The 17,364-nt window shown below is 36.6% G+C and overlaps 1 protein-coding gene across 1 annotated transcript in view; it reads left to right on the top strand.

The window, feature by feature from the left end:
* The window catches only part of LOC108542443 (attractin-like protein 1), a gene marked incomplete at its 3' end in the record, with an annotated part of 118,504 nt that overhangs the window by 88,271 nt on the left and 12,869 nt on the right, over positions 1-17,364 (top strand). Inside the window, exon 9 of the mRNA XM_017892460.1 lies at positions 12,916-13,134. Coding sequence (XP_017747949.1) covers positions 12,916-13,134 — 219 coding nt within the window. The remainder of the gene's footprint in view (positions 1-12,915; positions 13,135-17,364) is intronic.

The raw sequence follows: 17,364 nt of genomic DNA, 5'->3' as shown, positions 1-17,364 counted from the left end.
CACATTAATTTTGTATCCTGAGACTTTGCTGAAGTTGCTTATCAGCTTAAGGAGATTTTGGGCTGAGATGATGGGGTTTTCTAAATATACAATCATGTCATCTGCAAACAGGGACAATTTCACTTCTTTTCCTAACTGAATACCCTTTATTTCTTTCTCTTGCCTGATTGCCCCAGCCAGAACTTCCAACACTATGTTGAACAGGAGTGGTGAGAATGGGCATCCTTGTCTTGTGCCAGTTTTCAAAGGAAATGCTTCCAGTTTTTGCCCATTCAGTATGATATTGGCTGTGGGTTTGTCATAAATACCTCTTATTATTTTGAGATACGTTCCATTAATACCGAATTTATTGTGCGTTTTTATCATGAACGGCTGTTGAATTTTGTCAAAAGCCTTTTCTGCATCTATTGAGATAATCATGTGGTTTTTGTCTTTGGTTCTGTTTATATGCTGGATTACGTTTATTGATTTGCGTGTGTTGAACCAGCCTTGCATCCCAGGGATGAATCCCACTTGATCATGGTGGATAATCTTTTTGATGTGCTGCTGGATTCGGTTTGCCTGAATGAATATTTAATATTGGGTACTATGTGGTGAGAGTGTCCTTGCTTACCAACACAAATGGCATCAGAATATAGCTGCCAAGGGAATTACATAATGCTACTGGTAGCACTTGGTAGCCTTGTGGGAACTTGAGACCATGTGAAACTCTTTCTGCTTGGGAGAAGAAAGCACTGATCTTAGCTAGCTTCTTCATAGCAGAGAATATGGTTTATCTTTCCACAGTCCATTCTTTGACACTGATGCTCATCAAAAATACACCTTTTGAGCTGAATTAATTGGAATTTCAGATTTGGAACAAAAACGTAGAAAGTAGTATTTACTCCTGCTGCTCTCATGACCTGTTCTCAATGTTGGTTGCATTCATTCATATCCCACTTATTGATATCTGTCCCTCTTGTAATTAATCCAGACTTTATGTCCTTTTTTTGGGAATAATATACTTTTCAGGGGCCCAGTAGTTACCATTCTACCACAATAGAAAGCTGCAGAATCACCTGAAATAAAGTTGGTATCCAGGGTTTTTTTTTTTTTTTTTTTTTTTGAGATAGAGTCTTGCTCTGTGGACCAGGCTGGAGTGTAGTGGCCCAATTTCAGCTCACTGCAACGTCCACCTCCCTGGTTCAAGCGATTCTCTTGCCTTAGCCTCCCAAGTAGCTGGGAATACAGGCATGTGCCACCATGCCTGGCTAATTTTTGTACTTTTTTTAGAGATGGAGTTTCACTGTTGGCCAGGCTGATCTCCAACTCCTGACCTCATGATCCGCCCGGCTTGGCCTCCCAAAGTGCTGGGATTACAGGCGTGAGCCACCGTGCCTGGCTGGTATCCAAGTTTATGTCCATTGAGGATGCTTTGATTTGAACAAAGCACAATATCAGTTACTTGTTAAAGTCCAAACAGACAAATAGAATGAGAAGTTCTTTTGCTTCTTTTTCAATTCCCTTCTTCTCAACATCTGAGTGTCTAGGACGCTCATAAAGAAAATAGGAGCAAAAGTCCTTAGTTTTTTTTTTTCTTCCAATACTTTAACCTGCAGTAAACAGGATTTGAAATGAGTGAATCTAACATGTTGGTGTGTTTGTTCGAGGTTCCAAAGAAATTGTAGTTATAGTTCAGTCAAAGGAGACAAAATAACAACCACTTGTAGTCCAGTGTATCTATTAAACTCAGGAATATGTTGTGGTTGAAATGTGTTCAATGAGATAGGGAAAGCAACAGTTTCCATCTCTACACAGGAATTCTCTCCAGGGGATCTTTATCACAATTCTAATTCCTTTCTCCTAACAGTCCTAAGTTCTCCACTATCATCATCTCTCTTCTTTTGTCATATTTGAAACTTTTAAAGGTCAAAGGTCCATTTTAGGTTTTTGTATCAGTCCACTGGTTTCCCTGTGTCCCTTTCTCTCCAGGAAACAGTCACTTGGAGTTTTCCTAGGAGTGCAGGCCATAACACAGCTTGTTTATATAACCTTCCTAAGTATCTTCAGGACTTTCTTACTAGATCATTGACTTTCTTGCAGTCCCTCCGTAGGAGCAGCCACTGGCAGCCTGACTGATGAAAATACAAACAACTATCCCAGCAGCAATATTTGTTTTCTGCCTGTCCACTCTTCCTTCCCTCCTTTTGAGCTTTCTTGTTTTTCCTCTGAGAGGCAACCCATTCTAGTTAGCAATTATAGTAATGATATGGCTCCAATGAGTGGAGGAACACCAGGGCTCTTGTCTCACGTTGAATTAGATTAAACAACACAGACACACGTGGAGTGGTTTTAAGGAGCGGAGAGTTTAATAGGCAAGAAAGAAAAGAGAAGGCAGAAGGAAGAGGCTCGCCGTTACAGAGACAGAGGGATGGGGGCTGCACAGCCCAAAGAGGAAACCCCAAGTGTGGTGCATACCAGGCAGGTATATGTAGAGGCTAGAGGAGTCCGTGTCTGATTTGCATAGGACTTATGGGATTGGTTTGACCAGGCATTCATTCACTTATCCCTCGGAAAAAACCTGGCCTTCCCACCCTAGCCTTTTAATATGCAAATACAGGGCACCATGATGTTCTACACATGCGGGGATATGTGGGGGCGACCATGTTCCCAGGAACATGTGGGGCAAGGGCAAGAGGACAAAGGTAGGAATCGCCATGTTGAGTGGACCCAGTTTCTAATGGCTTGCGTATGCATACTAAAGGTTGCGGCTTGGCTCTAAGAGCCCAGACTTTTCTGTTAGACAAGCAATGCTTTTGGAGGTGTTTTAAAAAGAAATGAAAACTTTCCAAGAATCCCTTTTCTCTCTATCTACCTAAAATAATTTCTTAATAACTTCTATCACAGTAACTTCATAATTCTGAGATCCCTGTTGGTGGTAAGTCTACTATGTTGAAGCCTATAAGCGTATGGCCCTTAGACAACATGGTCACCCAGTTGATATTAGTCCTTCTTGCCCAGATGAGTCATCTTCCCATTTAGAGGTAGCCACTACTTAAGGCAATGCACGTAGATACTCACTGACTTTCTAGGCCTTTCATCACTCCCAGTGGTCCAGTCAAATATGTATTTGGTCCATAGTGGGCACCACTGTTGCTTGAAGAGCTAAGGCAAAACAGTAACACAATGCAGGCTAGAATCCCAGCTGCAGCTGTTGTGTTCATTTGTTCCTTCAGGCTCTTGGCATCAAGTGGAGAGATATACCTGGGATGGGCATGGTTGGATGTATTATGGGTTGAGCTCCCCGTTGATACCCTTTTTAGGGATTGTGATAAGGAATAGGGGTGTTGTACCTGGTCAAGTGTGTGGCAGTGTCGTGGTTTCAGGCATAAAATGGCCTTTTTAGCATAGCAGAACATTTCAAAACTGGGAGTCAGCTGCCCAGGAGAATTGAATACAAGAGTTGAAGACTTGTGGGGAATGAGACAATGAGCGCCTTCTCCTGCCTCGATAGTCGTGGTTGTCTCTCCACAAACATTATTGTTCAATGAATGAAGCTAGCATGAAAGATTACATATTGTTTGACTACATTTGAACTTTATACCTAAATGTAATTATACAGTACAAATATAAAAATTGTTGTAACTGATTTTTTTTGAGAAGGTTAGTGAAACATAATTCACTATTTTAACACAGGTATGAATTAAATTTCTACCACTGACAAATCAAATAATGATAACTATATATTGCTGGTGGAATTGTCAGCTAGGCAAGCATATGTCAGATCTTCAGGTCTGTCATTGTGTCTCTTGTTTTTGATCTTTTGCTTCTTTTGTTTTCTTGATTATTATAGAGGCTTCATTGTCTACTTCTACCATTTGTTCCTTGAGCAGGTGGTCTAGTTTCCTGTTTTTTCTTCTCTATAGTTCCGTTCTCTGTTCTGTTGTCAAGTTCGCCTTTCTGGAAGCTGTATATAGATCATTTGTGCTGATAATGTCCAGTACTACTCTAACAGTTATTTCTATTCCACAGGGTTTGTTTGTTTGGTTTTGTTTTTTAGAGACAGGGTCTTGCTCTGTCACCCAGGCTGGAGTGCAGTGGCACAATCTTGGCTCAGTGCAATCTCCGCCTCCTGGGTTCAAGCAGTTCTCCTGCTGCAGCCTCCCGAGTAGCTGGGACTGCAGGCACCTGCCCCCATGCCTGGATGATTTTAGTGTTTTTAGTAGGGGTTTCACCATGTTGGCCAGGTGGTCTTGAACTCCTGACTTCAAGTAATCTGCCCACCTTGGCCTCCCAACATGCTGGGATTACAGGTGTGAGCAAGTGTGCCCGGCCTTCACAGATTTTTTATTATACACCTGTGTGTCGTTGTGGGGAAGAAGGGTATTGGACATTGCCTCAAGGAGACTTTGTATTTCTGGAAGTAGTAGTTACCTGGCAGTGATCCACTATCTGTGAATAACGAACTCCTTCATTGTTTAATTTTCCCATGTTTTAACCAACAAACATTTGTGGAGTAGTGAAGAAATGCCAGGAAATACAATAGGGACTAGGAGTAAAATGACATTCTTGTTCAAAATACAATTCAAAAGTAGCTGAGTGTTACTCTTTCATAGGTGTCAGCTTCTTGGCAATGGTTTTAGTATGCTGTTGACTTTAACTTTTTAACTTTTCAGGATAAATTATATATATTTACATTATCGTTTTCTACTACACATGTCTATTCATTTAACATTTGGGTCTTTAAAATAATTTTATACTTATCAACAAAACTTTGTATTGGAAGTGGTCTTTTAGTTGCCTTCAGGAAGTTGCCTCAATGTTCATTTGAGGTTTACCGGTAAATAGAAATTAAGGGAAATTTTTCTTTGGAACGGAGAAACAAATAGGATTTTGCAATATTTTCCAGTATTTTTCAGTTATAATATTGTGATATCATTGTTTAAAATTCACAAATTGAAGAGAGGAAATATATATTAAGACAATTTTTGACTAATGGTTTCTGAGAAAGCTTTGCTAATATTTGGCATTATTAATAATTGGTATAGTTTGGGTGGTCAGATATTCTACTTGTGAAAATGAATTCCAGGGCAATGTTTAAAGCAATAGTAGGAGATTTAGTCCTGACCTCGTGATCCGTCCGCCTCGGTCTCCCAAAGTGCTGGGATTACAGTCGTGAGCCACCGTGCCTGGCCTTATTTATTTTTTAAATTAAATTAAATTTTTAAAATTTCAGTGGCTGTAGGGGTACAATTGTTTTTTAGTTATATGGATGAATTGTATACTGGTGAAGTCTGAGATTTTAGTGCACCTGTCACCTGAGTGGTGTACATTGTATCCAACTTATAGTTTTTTTATCCCTCATCTCCCTCCTTTGTTCTTCTGAGTCTTCATTGTCAGTTATACCACTCTGTATGCCTCTGTGAACCCATAGCTTAGCTCCCACTTATAAGTGACAACACATACTATTTGTTTTTCCATTCTTGAGTTACTTCACTTAGAACAATGCTGTTGGCTCCATCCAAGTTGCTGCAAAAGACATTATTTTCTTCTTTTTAATGGCTCAGTAATATTCCCTGGTGTATGTATAACGCATTTTCTTTATCCACTTGTTACTAGATTGTCACTTAGGTTGGTTCCATATCTTTGCAGTTGTGAATTGTGCTGTGATAAACAGATACATGCAGGTATCTTTTTGATATAATGACTTATTTTCCTTTGGGTAGATACCCAGTAGTAGGATTACTGGATTGAATGGTAGATCTACTTTTAGTTTTTCAGGAAACCTTCATACTGTTTTTCATATAGGTTGTAATAATTTACATTACCACCAGCAGTGTATAAGCTTTCCCTTTTCACCATATCCATATCCATGCCAACATCTATTGTTTTTTGACTTTTTAATAATGTCCATTTTGTCTGGGGTAAGGTGATATCTCATTGTGGTTTAAATTTACATTTCCCTAATGATTAGTGATGTGGAACATTTTTCACTTTTGTTGGCCATTTGTGTATCATCTTTCGACAAGTATCTGTTCATGTCATTTGTCTACTTTTTGATGGGATTATTTGTTTTCTTCTTGCTAATATGTTTGAGTTCCTTGTAGATTCTGGATATTAGTCCTTTGTCAGATTGTCAGATGCATAGTTTGCAAATATTTTCTCCTGTCTTGTGTGTTGTCTGCTTACTTGAATAATTATCTGTTTTGCTGTGTAGAAGCTTTTGAGTTTAATTAGGTTCCTTTTATGTATTTTTGTTTTTGTTGCATTTGATTTTGGGATCTTAGTCAAAATTGCTTATGTCAGTGTCCAGAAGAGTTTTCCTTAGGTTTCTTCCAGAATTTTTATGGTTTCAGGTGTTAGATTTAAATCTTTAATCCGTCTTGAGTTGATTTTTATATATGGCGAGAGACATAGATCCAGTTTCATTCTTCTATGTGTGTTGACCCAGTTATCCCAGCACCATTTATTGAATAGGGTGTCTTTCCCCAATTTATGTTTTTGTATAATTTGCCAACAAATCAGTTGGTTGTAAGTATTTGGCTTTATATCTGGGTTCTCTATTCTGTTCCATTTTTCTGTGTATCCCCATTTTTCTATGTATCTTTTGATTACCATAGTCTTATAATATAATTTGAAGTCAGGTAATATGATGCCTCCAGATTTGTTATTTTTGCTTAGGATTGGTTTGGCTATTTAGGCTCTTTTTTGGCTCTATATGAATTTTAGGATTATTTTTTCTAATTCTGTGAAAAATGATGTTGGTGATTTGATTGGAATTGCATTGAACCTGTAGATTATTTTGGGCAGTGTGATTATTCTCATGATATCATTTCTTCCAATCCATGAGTGTAGGATGTGTTTCTATTTGTTTTTGTCATCTATGATTTCTTTCAGCTATGTTTTGTAGTTCTCCTTGTAGGGATATTTTACCTCCTTGGTTAAGTATATTCCTAGATATTTTATTTGTTGTAAAAGGGATTGAGTTCTTGATTTGATTCTCAGGTTGGTCATTTTTGGTGTATAGCAGTGCTACTGATTTGTGCACATTGTTTTACTGAATTGATTTATCAAATCTGGGAGTCTTTTGGAGGACTCTTTAGGGTTTTCTAGGTATATGATCATATCAAAGTCTTAGGGTTTTCTAGGTATACAGTATAAAATCACTTCATAGTCTTTAGGGTTTTCTAGGTATACAATCATATCATTGGCAAAAAAGGATAGTTTGACTTCCTTGTTTCCTATTTGGATGCCCTTTATTTCTTTCTCTTGCCTGATTGCTTTGGGTAGGATTTCCAGTACTATGTTAAGTAGAAGTGATGAAAGTGGGCCTACCTATCTTCTTCTAGTACTTGGAGGTAATGCTTTCAACATTTCCCCATTCACTAGGATGTTTGCTGTGGGTTTGTCATATATGGCTTTTATTATTGTGTGGTATGTTCCTTATCTGCCTAGTTTGTTGAGGGTTTTTAATTATAAAGATATGCTGGATTTTATTGAGTGCTTTTCCTGTAATTATTTGAGATTATCGTATCACTTTTGTTTTTAATTCATTTTATATGATGAATCATAATTATTGACTTGCATATGTTGAACCATCCCTGGGATGAAACCTACTTAATCATGATGAATTATCTTTTTGACGTGCCGTTGGATTCAGCTTGCTAGTATTTTGTTGAGGATTTTTTCATTTATGTTCATCAGGGATATTAGTCTGTGGTTTTCTTATTTTCTTCCCTGACTTTGCTATCAGGGTGATACTGGCTTCATAGAATGAGTTAGGAAAAATTTCCTATTTCTCAGTCTTTTGCAACAGTTTCAGTAGGATTGGTACCAATTCTTTGAATATCTAGTAGAATTCGGCTGTGAATCCTCCGACCCTTGACTTTTTTGGCTGGCAAATTTGTATTACTGATTCAGTCCCACTGCTTGTTACCGATCTGTTCAGGGTTTTGATTTCTTCCTGATTTAAGTTAGGAGAGTTGTATGTTTCCAGGAATTTTTCCATTTCCACTAGATATTCTAGTTTGTATGCATAGAAGTGTTCAGAGTTGTCTCAAATGATATTTTGTATTTCTGTGATGTTGTTTGTAATGTCTCAATTTTCATTTCTAATTAAACTTATTTGAATCCTCTCTTATTTGTTAATCTAACTAATGGTCTATCAATTTTATCTTTTCAAAAAGACAACGTTTCATTTCATTGGTCTTTTGTATTTTCTTGGTTTCAATTTTATTTAGTTCTGCTCTGATATTTGTCATTTATTTTATTCTCCTAGCTTTGGGTTTGGTTTGTTCTTATTTCTCTAGTTCCTTGGGATGTGACATTAGGTTGTCAGTGTGTGATCTAGCAGACTTTTTGATGCAGGCACTTAGTGCTATAAACTTTTCTCTTAGCACAGCTTTTGCTATATTCAAGGTTTAGATAACTTGTATCACAGTTATTGTTCTTTTTGCACAATTTAAAATTTTCCATCTTGATTTAATGTTAACCCAAAATCATTCAGGAGCAGATTGTTAAATTTCCATGTATTTACATAGCTTTGAAGGTTCCTTTTAGAATTGATTTCTAGTTTCATTCTGCTGTGGTCTGAGAAGATACTTGATATGATTTTGATTTTTGTTTGTTTGTTTGTTTTTGAGACAGAATCTTGCTCTGTGGCCCAGGCTGGAGTGCCGTGGCACAATCTCGGCTCACTGCAACCTCCACCTCCCAGATTCAAGCAATTTTTCTACCTCAGCCTCCCGAGTAGCTGGGATTACGGGCACATGCCACCACATCCGGCTAATTTTTGTATTTTTAGTAGAGCGGGGTTTCACCATGTTGGTCAGGCTGGTCTCAAACTCCTGACCTCATGATCCACCCGCCTTGGCCTCCCAAAGTGCTGGGATTACAGGCGTGAGCCACCGCGCCTGGCTGATTTTGATTTTTTAGAACTTATTGAGACTTGTTTTGTCGCCTGTCATATGGTCTATCTTGGAAAATGTTCCATGTGCTGATGAGAAGAATGCATATTCTGCAGTTCTTGGGTAGAATGTTCTGTTAATATCTGTTAGGTCCATTTGTTTTAGAGTGTAATTTAAGTCCAGTGTTTCTTTGATGACTTTCTGCTTTGATGATCTGTGTAGTGGAGTGTTGGAGTCCTCCACCATTATTGTGCTGCTGTCTATCTCTTTCTTAGGTCTAGTAGTGATTGTTTTATGATTTTGGGAGCTCTAGTGTTAGGTGAATATATATTTTAGATTGTAATATCTTCTTGTTGCATTGATACTTTTATCATTATATAATGAACTTCTTTGTGTTTTTCTTTACTGTTGTTCCTTTAAAGTCTGTTTTATCTGATACAAGAATAGCTATTCCTGCTTGCTTTTGGTTTCCATTTGGATTGAATATCTTTTTCCATCCCTTTACCTTGAGTCTATAAAAGAATCTTTAAATGTTAGATATGTCTCTTGAAGATAGCAGATATTTTGTTTGTGATTTTTCATCCATTCTACCAATCTATGTCTTTTATGTGGAGTATTTATACCATTTACATGTAACATTAATATTGAGATGTGGGGTACATTTCTAGTCATCATGTTGATTGTTACCTAGTTACTTTGTTTTCCTCATTGTGTTATTACTTTATAGGCCCTGTGAGTTTTATACTTTTAAGAGGTTCTATTCTGGTGCATATTGACCTTTCATTTTAAGATTTAGAACTCCTTTTAGCTTTTCTTGTAGGGCTGGTCTGTTAGTGACAAAATCCTTAGCATTTGCTTGTCTGAAAAGGACTTTATTTCTCCTTAATTTGTGAAAGTTAGTTTTGTTGGATACAAAATTATTGGCTGGCAGTTATTCTGCTTAGGGTGGGTAAATAGAGAACCTTGATCCCTTCTGGCTTGTAAGGTTTCTGCTGAGAAGTCTACTATTAGTCTGATAGGTGTTTCTTTATAGATTATCAGATACTTTTGTCTTAGTGCTCTTAGAATTCTTTTATTCATGTTGACTTCAGATAGAATGATGACTATATACATTGGTAATGTCATTTGCGCAATGAATCTCTCAGGAGCTCTTTGAGCTTCTTGTATTTGGGTGTCTAAATCTCTAGGAAAGCCAGGGATGTCTTTCTCAAGTTATTCCTTCAAATAAATTTTTTCAAATGTTTTTCTTTTTCTTTTCCCTCAGGAACACCAGTGATTCTTAGGTTTGGCTGTTTTACCTAATCTCATATTTCTTGGATACTTTGTTCCTTTTTTAAATTATTTTTTCTTTATTTTTGTTTGATTGGTATAATTCAAAAGCTTTGTCTATGAGGTTTGAAATTATTTCTTCTACTTTGTCTTAGAGTAGTTGTCTAAGACAAAGTATTGTTAAAACTTTCCACTTGGATTTTGCAGTTTTCTAAATGTGCCTTTCATTTCCAGAAGTTTTTTTTTTTAATGTTTTGTTAAAATTTTACTTATATATCCTGAATTGTTTTTTTAAATTTTCTTATGTTGGTTTTCACCTTTCTCTTTTATCTTCTTGAGTAACATAATAGTTCTGAATTCTTTGTCTGGCAAATCAAGGATTTCATCTTGGTTTGGATCTATTGCTGAAGAGCTAGTTTGATCTTTTGGCGGCATTATAAAACCCCAGTTTTTCGTATTGCCAGAATTATTTTTCTGGTTCCTTCTTACTTCTGTGGGCTTTTATAATTATTTTTGAATTTGTTTTTGATTCAACTGTGCTTTTTTCATGTCTTTTTTTCCCCTTGAGGATGTGACTTTAATGTTTGTAGTTTATTTTAATCTAATTTGGCTCTTGGTGCTTTTAGTCGTGAAGACTCTGTATGAGTTCCTTGGTTATAAAGGGCCTTTTCATGGTGGCTTTCTCAGATGCTGGATGTAGTAGTGATGTGTTCCATTTATAAGCAGGTTCACTGTCTCCTGTGGGGTTGGAATGGCAGAGGTATCATGAAGCTTATTTCATTTGCCAGTGGTGTGACTTTTTTATTTATTTATTTTCTCCATCCCCAGTATTTTATTCACTGGGTTGAACAATTCAGACTTTAGGTCAATAGGTGGTGTCCACAGGTAAAATCTGGCTGTTGCTAAAGCAGGTATCGTGATCCTTTCTTAAAAAAAGATAGTTTTAAAATAAAACTTACTTTCTTAGGAAATACCTGTATAACAATAGTAGAAAATTTGATTTATTAAGGGTGAGTCTCACTAAAGATTTACTTTCTCCTCACATGATATATGATACAAATCATTACATGATAGTAAATAACTGGAATGCCAAGCCAATATTACTAATGAGATATTTTCCCTTGTGTCCTGTTGATAGCATAGTAACCCAATATAGTTTTGAAAACAATTATAATAAACTAGTTAGCAATACTGTGGGCTAACTAATCATAGATATATGATAAGTATTTTAAGCCAACAAAACTAAGGAGGGATATGGTAAATAGTAAATGTTCAGTTATCTAAGCATTTAAAAAATTGTGTCATTTAACAGTGTGTACTGTTGAAAAAATGTGAGATTTTAAAGGAAGACTCTGTGTCAATGAATTATTTATCTACAAATTTAACATTAGCCACTTGTATTTAATGACTCAAAGGGTATTCTTCCTTTTTTATTTCTTATTAAGAAAATACAGGAGATGGTACTTACTTTCTACCTTCCTATGAGATCCTTACCCCTCAAAGGATTGACAACTACAAATAATGTTATAATTGGTAAATTTTTAAATCCAGTATTCTATTATCTGTGCACAGTCAACGATATCAAGTTCCTGATGTTCACTGAGAAATTTGTGCCATTGTTGTTCGTAGTTTTCTTAGGAACGTTTTTGTTTCCAGTAGAATTAAACACTGAGTGGCAGCTAAGCCATTAACATACAATGAAATTGAGTCTGCCAGAAATCTACCATTTTTTTCTATTTTTTTCTTCTGTTGTTTTTTCTTTCATGTGACCAGAAGACATCATTCTTATGCCTTGTATGTCTGTCACTATCTTCTGTTTATAAATAATCCCCAAGACAAAATATACTATTCCTAGCTAAATAATAGTAAAAAAAGTCTCTCAGCTTAATGTAAGATGCTTTGGTTGTTAAGTCAAAGTTTAAAACATTTCATAGCAATGGCTATGACTGTGATGTTTTGACTATAATGTCTGCTTATCTTTGGCAAACATTACCATATTCATAGGCTTTGCTGAGTCTCATAGGTTATACCTGAATCAAAAAACAAAAAAACAAAAAAACCAACAACAACAAAGGTTGAGTATCAGCAAATGAGTTATGGAGTGTTTTATAGCCCTGATAATTAGAATGTGTGCTCTGGTTGCCTGGCTGAAGGAGAGTACTAGGTTTTCCTGTTCCCACCCAGCTTGACTTTTTGGATGAGATTAAGTTTATTCATCACATAGTAGCCAAATACTAGTATCTTGGACCCTTGTGAGGAGCATTATCCAAAACAGGTAGTCCAAGTATAGCCCAGCAATCTCAGGAAGTGGGCAGACATCACTTACACTGGATGTCCACAGGCAGAATACAGAGAGTTCTTTTGTTGAAGGTTCTTACAAGGCAAAATAAGAATGGCTAACATGGCTTTATATCACAGACAATAATAAAGGTGGTCTGTAGGGCCCTAGATGAGCTCCCCAGAAGTTCTGGTACTGCCAAAATTTTCAGGAGTCTTCAATACTGATTTTATTTTTCTCCATGTCATGGTTAACCACACCTTTTTTCACTCCTATGGCGGCCTGTTTATCACCTCTTTGTTTGTGATGTATTTGCTTTTAGTAATTGCTGTCTTGTAAGTATTATTGCAAAAATGTTTACATTAACTATAGATGACCTTTCATTGTTTTTATCATGATCATATTTATTTTTTTTTATTAGCCTGTAATTCTGTTTGAATGTATAGTCAGGTTAACATATTTGTCAATGTTCCTGTCACGCAGCTCAAAATTGTTCTGGATTGAGAACCTGTGGACAGTGTTTGGAACAGCCTGGATGTGGCTGGTGCAATGATCCTAGTAATACAGGAAGAGGACATTGCATTGAAGGTTCTTCACGGGGACCAATGAAGCTTATTGGAATGCACCACAATGAGATGGTTCTTGACACCAATCTTTGCCCCAAAGAAAAGAGCTATGAGTGGTCCTTTATCCAGTGTCCAGGTAATAATAATGTGATGGAAACAATTTCAGTTTCTGCTTAAGGGATCCTAGAAGGAGTTTTCCGTTCTTATAATAAAGGAAATTTAGCTTTAGAAAAAAAAGAACAATGAAAATGAGACTAAAATGTCAAAGATGAAAAATTTTTCCATAGACTATATCTATCTCAGTTATGCAACTGGTATTCTGTTTAGAATCATTAGCTAGGCTAAATGAATTCGTGGAATATCATGATTAGCTTTCATTTCTTTTTAAATATTTTGTTATTTAGTGTAAGTTCTGGGGTACATGTGCAGAACATGCAGGTTCCATAGGTATATGTGCGACATGGTGGTTTGCTGCTCCTATTGAGCCATCCTCTGAGTTCCCTCCCCTCACCCACAACCCCGCAACAGGCCCTGGTCATGTTGTTCCCCTCCCTGTGTCCATGTGTTCTCATTGTTCAACTCCCACTTAGGAGTGAGAACATGCAGTGTTTCGTTTTCTGTTCCTGTGTTAGTTGGCTGAGGATGATGACTTCCAGCTCCATCCATGTCCCTGCAAAGGACATGATCTCATTACTTTATGGCTATGCAGTATTCCATGGTGTATGTGAACCACATTTTCTATATCTAGTCTATCATTAATGGGTGTTTTGGTTGGTTCCATGACTTTGCTATTGCAAGTAGTTCTATAATAAACATACCTGTGCATGTGTCTTTATAGTAGAATGATTTATATTTCTTTATGTATATACCCAGTAATGAGACTGCTTGATCAAATGGTATTTCTGGTTCTAGATCCTTGAGGAATCACAGTATAAAAACGAGCCTATTTCTCCACAGTCTCGCCAGCATCTGTTGTTTCTTGACTTTTTAATAATCTCATTGTGGTTTTGATTTGCATTTCTCTAATGATCAGTGATGTCGAGCTTTATTTCATATGTTTGTTGGCTGTGTAAATGTCTTCTTTTGAGAAGTGGCTGTTCATATCCTTTGCCAGTTTTTTATGGAGTTGTTCATTTCTTTTCTTGTAACTTTAAGTTCCTTGTAAATTATCGATATTAGACCTATGTCAGATGAGTAGATTGCAAAATTTTTCTCCTATTCTGTAGGTTACCTGTTCATGCTGATGATAGTTTCTTTTGCTGTGCAGAAGCTCTTTAGTTTAATTTGATATTATTTGTCAATTTTGACTTTTGTTGTAGCTGCTTTTGGGATTTTCGTTATGAAGTCTTTGCCCACGCCTATGTCCTGAATGTTATTGTCTAGGTTTTCTTCTAGGTTTTTTTGTTTTATGGTTTTAGGTTTTACATTTAACTCTTTAATCCATCTTGAGTTAATTTTTATATAAGCTGTAAGGAATGGGTCCAGTTTCAGTTTTCTGCATATGGCAAGCCAGTTTTCCCAGCACCATTTATTGAATAGGATATCCTTTCCCCATTGCTTGTTTTTGTCAGGTTTGTTGAAGATCAGATGGTTGTAGATGTGTGGTGTTATTTCTGAGGTCTCTGTTCTGTTCCATTGGTCTATGTCTGTTTTGGTTACTGTAGTCTTGTAGTATAGTTTGAAGTCAGGTAGCATGATGCCTCCAGCTTTGTTCTTTTGCTTAGGATCATCTTGCCTATGTGGGGTCTTCTTTGATTCCATATGAAATTTAAAGTAGTTTTTTCTAATTCTGTGAAGAATGTCAATGGTAGGTTGATGGGAATAGCATTTAATGTATGCATTACTTTGGGCAGTGTGGCCATTTTACGATGTTGATTCTTCCTATCCATGAGAATAGAATGTTTTCCATTTGTTTATGTCCTATCTTATTTCTTGAGCAGTGCTTTGTAGTTCTCCTTGAAGACGTCCTTCATATCCCTTGTTAACTGTATTCCTAGGTATTTTATTCTCTTTGTAANTGTCAGGTTTGTTGAAGATCAGATGGTTGTAGATGTGTGGTGTTATTTCTGAGGTCTCTGTTCTGTTCCATTGGTCTATGTCTGTTTTGGTTACTGTAGTCTTGTAGTATAGTTTGAAGTCAGGTAGCATGATGCCTCCAGCTTTGTTCTTTTTGCTTAGGATCATCTTGCCTATGTGGGGGTCTTCTTTGATTCCATATGAAATTTAAAGTAGTTTTTTCTAATTCTGTGAAGAATGTCAATGGTAGGTTGATGGGAATAGCATTTAATGTATGCATTACTTTGGGCAGTGTGGCCATTTTACGATGTTGATTCTTCCTATCCATGAGAATAGAATGTTTTCCATTTGTTTATGTCCTATCTTATTTCTTGAGCAGTGCTTTGTAGTTCTCCTTGAAGACGTCCTTCATATCCCTTGTTAACTGTATTCCTAGGTATTTTATTCTCTTTGTAACAATTGTGAATGGGAGTTCATTCATGATTTGGCTGTCTCCTTGTGTATTGTTGGTGTAAAGGAATGCTTGTGATATTTGCAAACTGATTTTGTATCCTGAGACTTTGCTGAAGTTGATTATCAATTTAAGTAGGTTTTGGGCTGAGATGATGGGGTTTTCTAAACATAAAATCATGTGGTCTGCAAACAGAGGAAACTTGACTTCTTCTTTTCCTGTTTGAATACCCTTTATTTCTTTCTCTTGCCTGATAGCCCTTGCCAGAACTTCCAGTACCATGATGGATAGGGGTGGTGAGAGAGAGCATTCTTGTCGTATACTGGTTTTCAAAGCAAATACTTCCAGCTTTTGCCCATTTAATATGATATTGGCTGTGGGATTGTCATAAGAAACTCCTATTATTGAGCTATGTTCCATCAATACCTAGTTTAGTGAGAGTTTTAATATGAAAGGATGTTGAATTTTATCAAAGGCCTTTTCTGCATCTATTGAGATAATCACGTACTTTTTGGCTTTGGTTCTGTTTATGTGAGGAGTTATGTTTATTGATTTATATATGTTGAACTAGCCTTGCATCCCAGGGATGAAGTTGACTTCTGGTGGATAAGTTTTTTGATGTGCTGCTGGATTTGGTTTACCAGTATTTTATTGAGGATTTTCACATTGATGTTCATCAGGGAAATCGGCCAGAATTTTCTTTTTTTGTTGTGTCTCTTCCCGGTTTTGGTATCAGGTTGATGCTGGCGTCATAAAATTAGTTAGAGAAGAGTCTGTCCCTTTCAGTTGTTCGGAATAGTTTCAATAGGAATGGTACCAGCTCCTGTTTGTACCTCTGGTAGAATTTGGCTGTGAATCTGTCTGGTCCTGGGCTTTTTTGGTTGGTAGGCTATTAATTACTCCCTCAATTTCAGAACTGTTATTGGTCTATTCAGGGATTCAACATCTTCCTGGTTTAGTCTTGGGAGGGTGTATGTGTCCAGGAATTTATCCATCTCTTCTAGGTTTTCTAGTTTATTTGCATAGGGGTGTTGTTTATAGTATTCTCTGATGATAGTCTGTATTTCTGTGGGGTCAGTGGTCATGTCCCCTTTATCATTTTTTTATTGTGTCTATTTGTTTCTTTTTTCTTTCCTTCTTTGTTAGTCTAGCTAGCATTCTATTTTGTTAATTTTTCAAAAAAACCATCCTGGATTCATTGATTTTTTTTTAGAGGGTTTTTCACGTCTCCATCTCTTTTAGTTCTGCTCTGATCTCAATTATTTCTTGTCTTCTGCTAGCTTTTGGATTTGTTTGCTGTTGCTTCTTTAGTTTTTTTAGTTGTGATGTTAGGGTGTCAATCTGAGATCTTTCCATCTTTCTCATGTGGGTATTTAGTGCTATAACTTTCTCTCTGAACACTCCTTTAGCTGTGTCCCAGAGATTCTGGTATTTTGTCTCTTTGTTCTCATTGTTTTCAAATAACTTCTTGCTTTCTGCATTAATTTCATTATTTACCCAAGAGTCATTCAGGAGCAAATTGTTCAATTTCCATATAAGTGTGTGATTTTGAGTAAGTTTCTTAATCCTGAGTTCTAATTTGATTGCCCTGTTGTCTGAGAGACTGTTTATGATTTCAGTTCTTTTCCATTTCCTGAGGATGTTTTACTTCCAATTATGTGGTCAATTTTAGAATCAATTTTAGAATATGGCACTGAGAAGAATGTATATTCTGTTGGTTTGGGGTGGAGAGTTTTGTAGATGTCTATTAGGTCTACTTGATGCAGAGCTGAGTTCAAGTCATGAATATCCTTGTTAATTTTTTGTCTCAATCTGTCTAATACTGACAGTGAGGTGTTAAAGTGTCCCACTATTACTGTGTGGGAGTCTTAAGTCTCTTTGCAGGTCTCTACGAACTTG

The sequence above is a fragment of the Rhinopithecus bieti genome, unplaced genomic scaffold, assembly GCF_001698545.2.
Source record: "Rhinopithecus bieti isolate Rb0 unplaced genomic scaffold, ASM169854v2 scaffold_21201, whole genome shotgun sequence".
Classification (NCBI taxonomy): domain Eukaryota; kingdom Metazoa; phylum Chordata; class Mammalia; order Primates; family Cercopithecidae; genus Rhinopithecus; species Rhinopithecus bieti.
The sequence above is the reverse complement of the archived record's forward strand: the minus strand, read 5'-3'. Positions and strand labels throughout refer to the sequence as shown.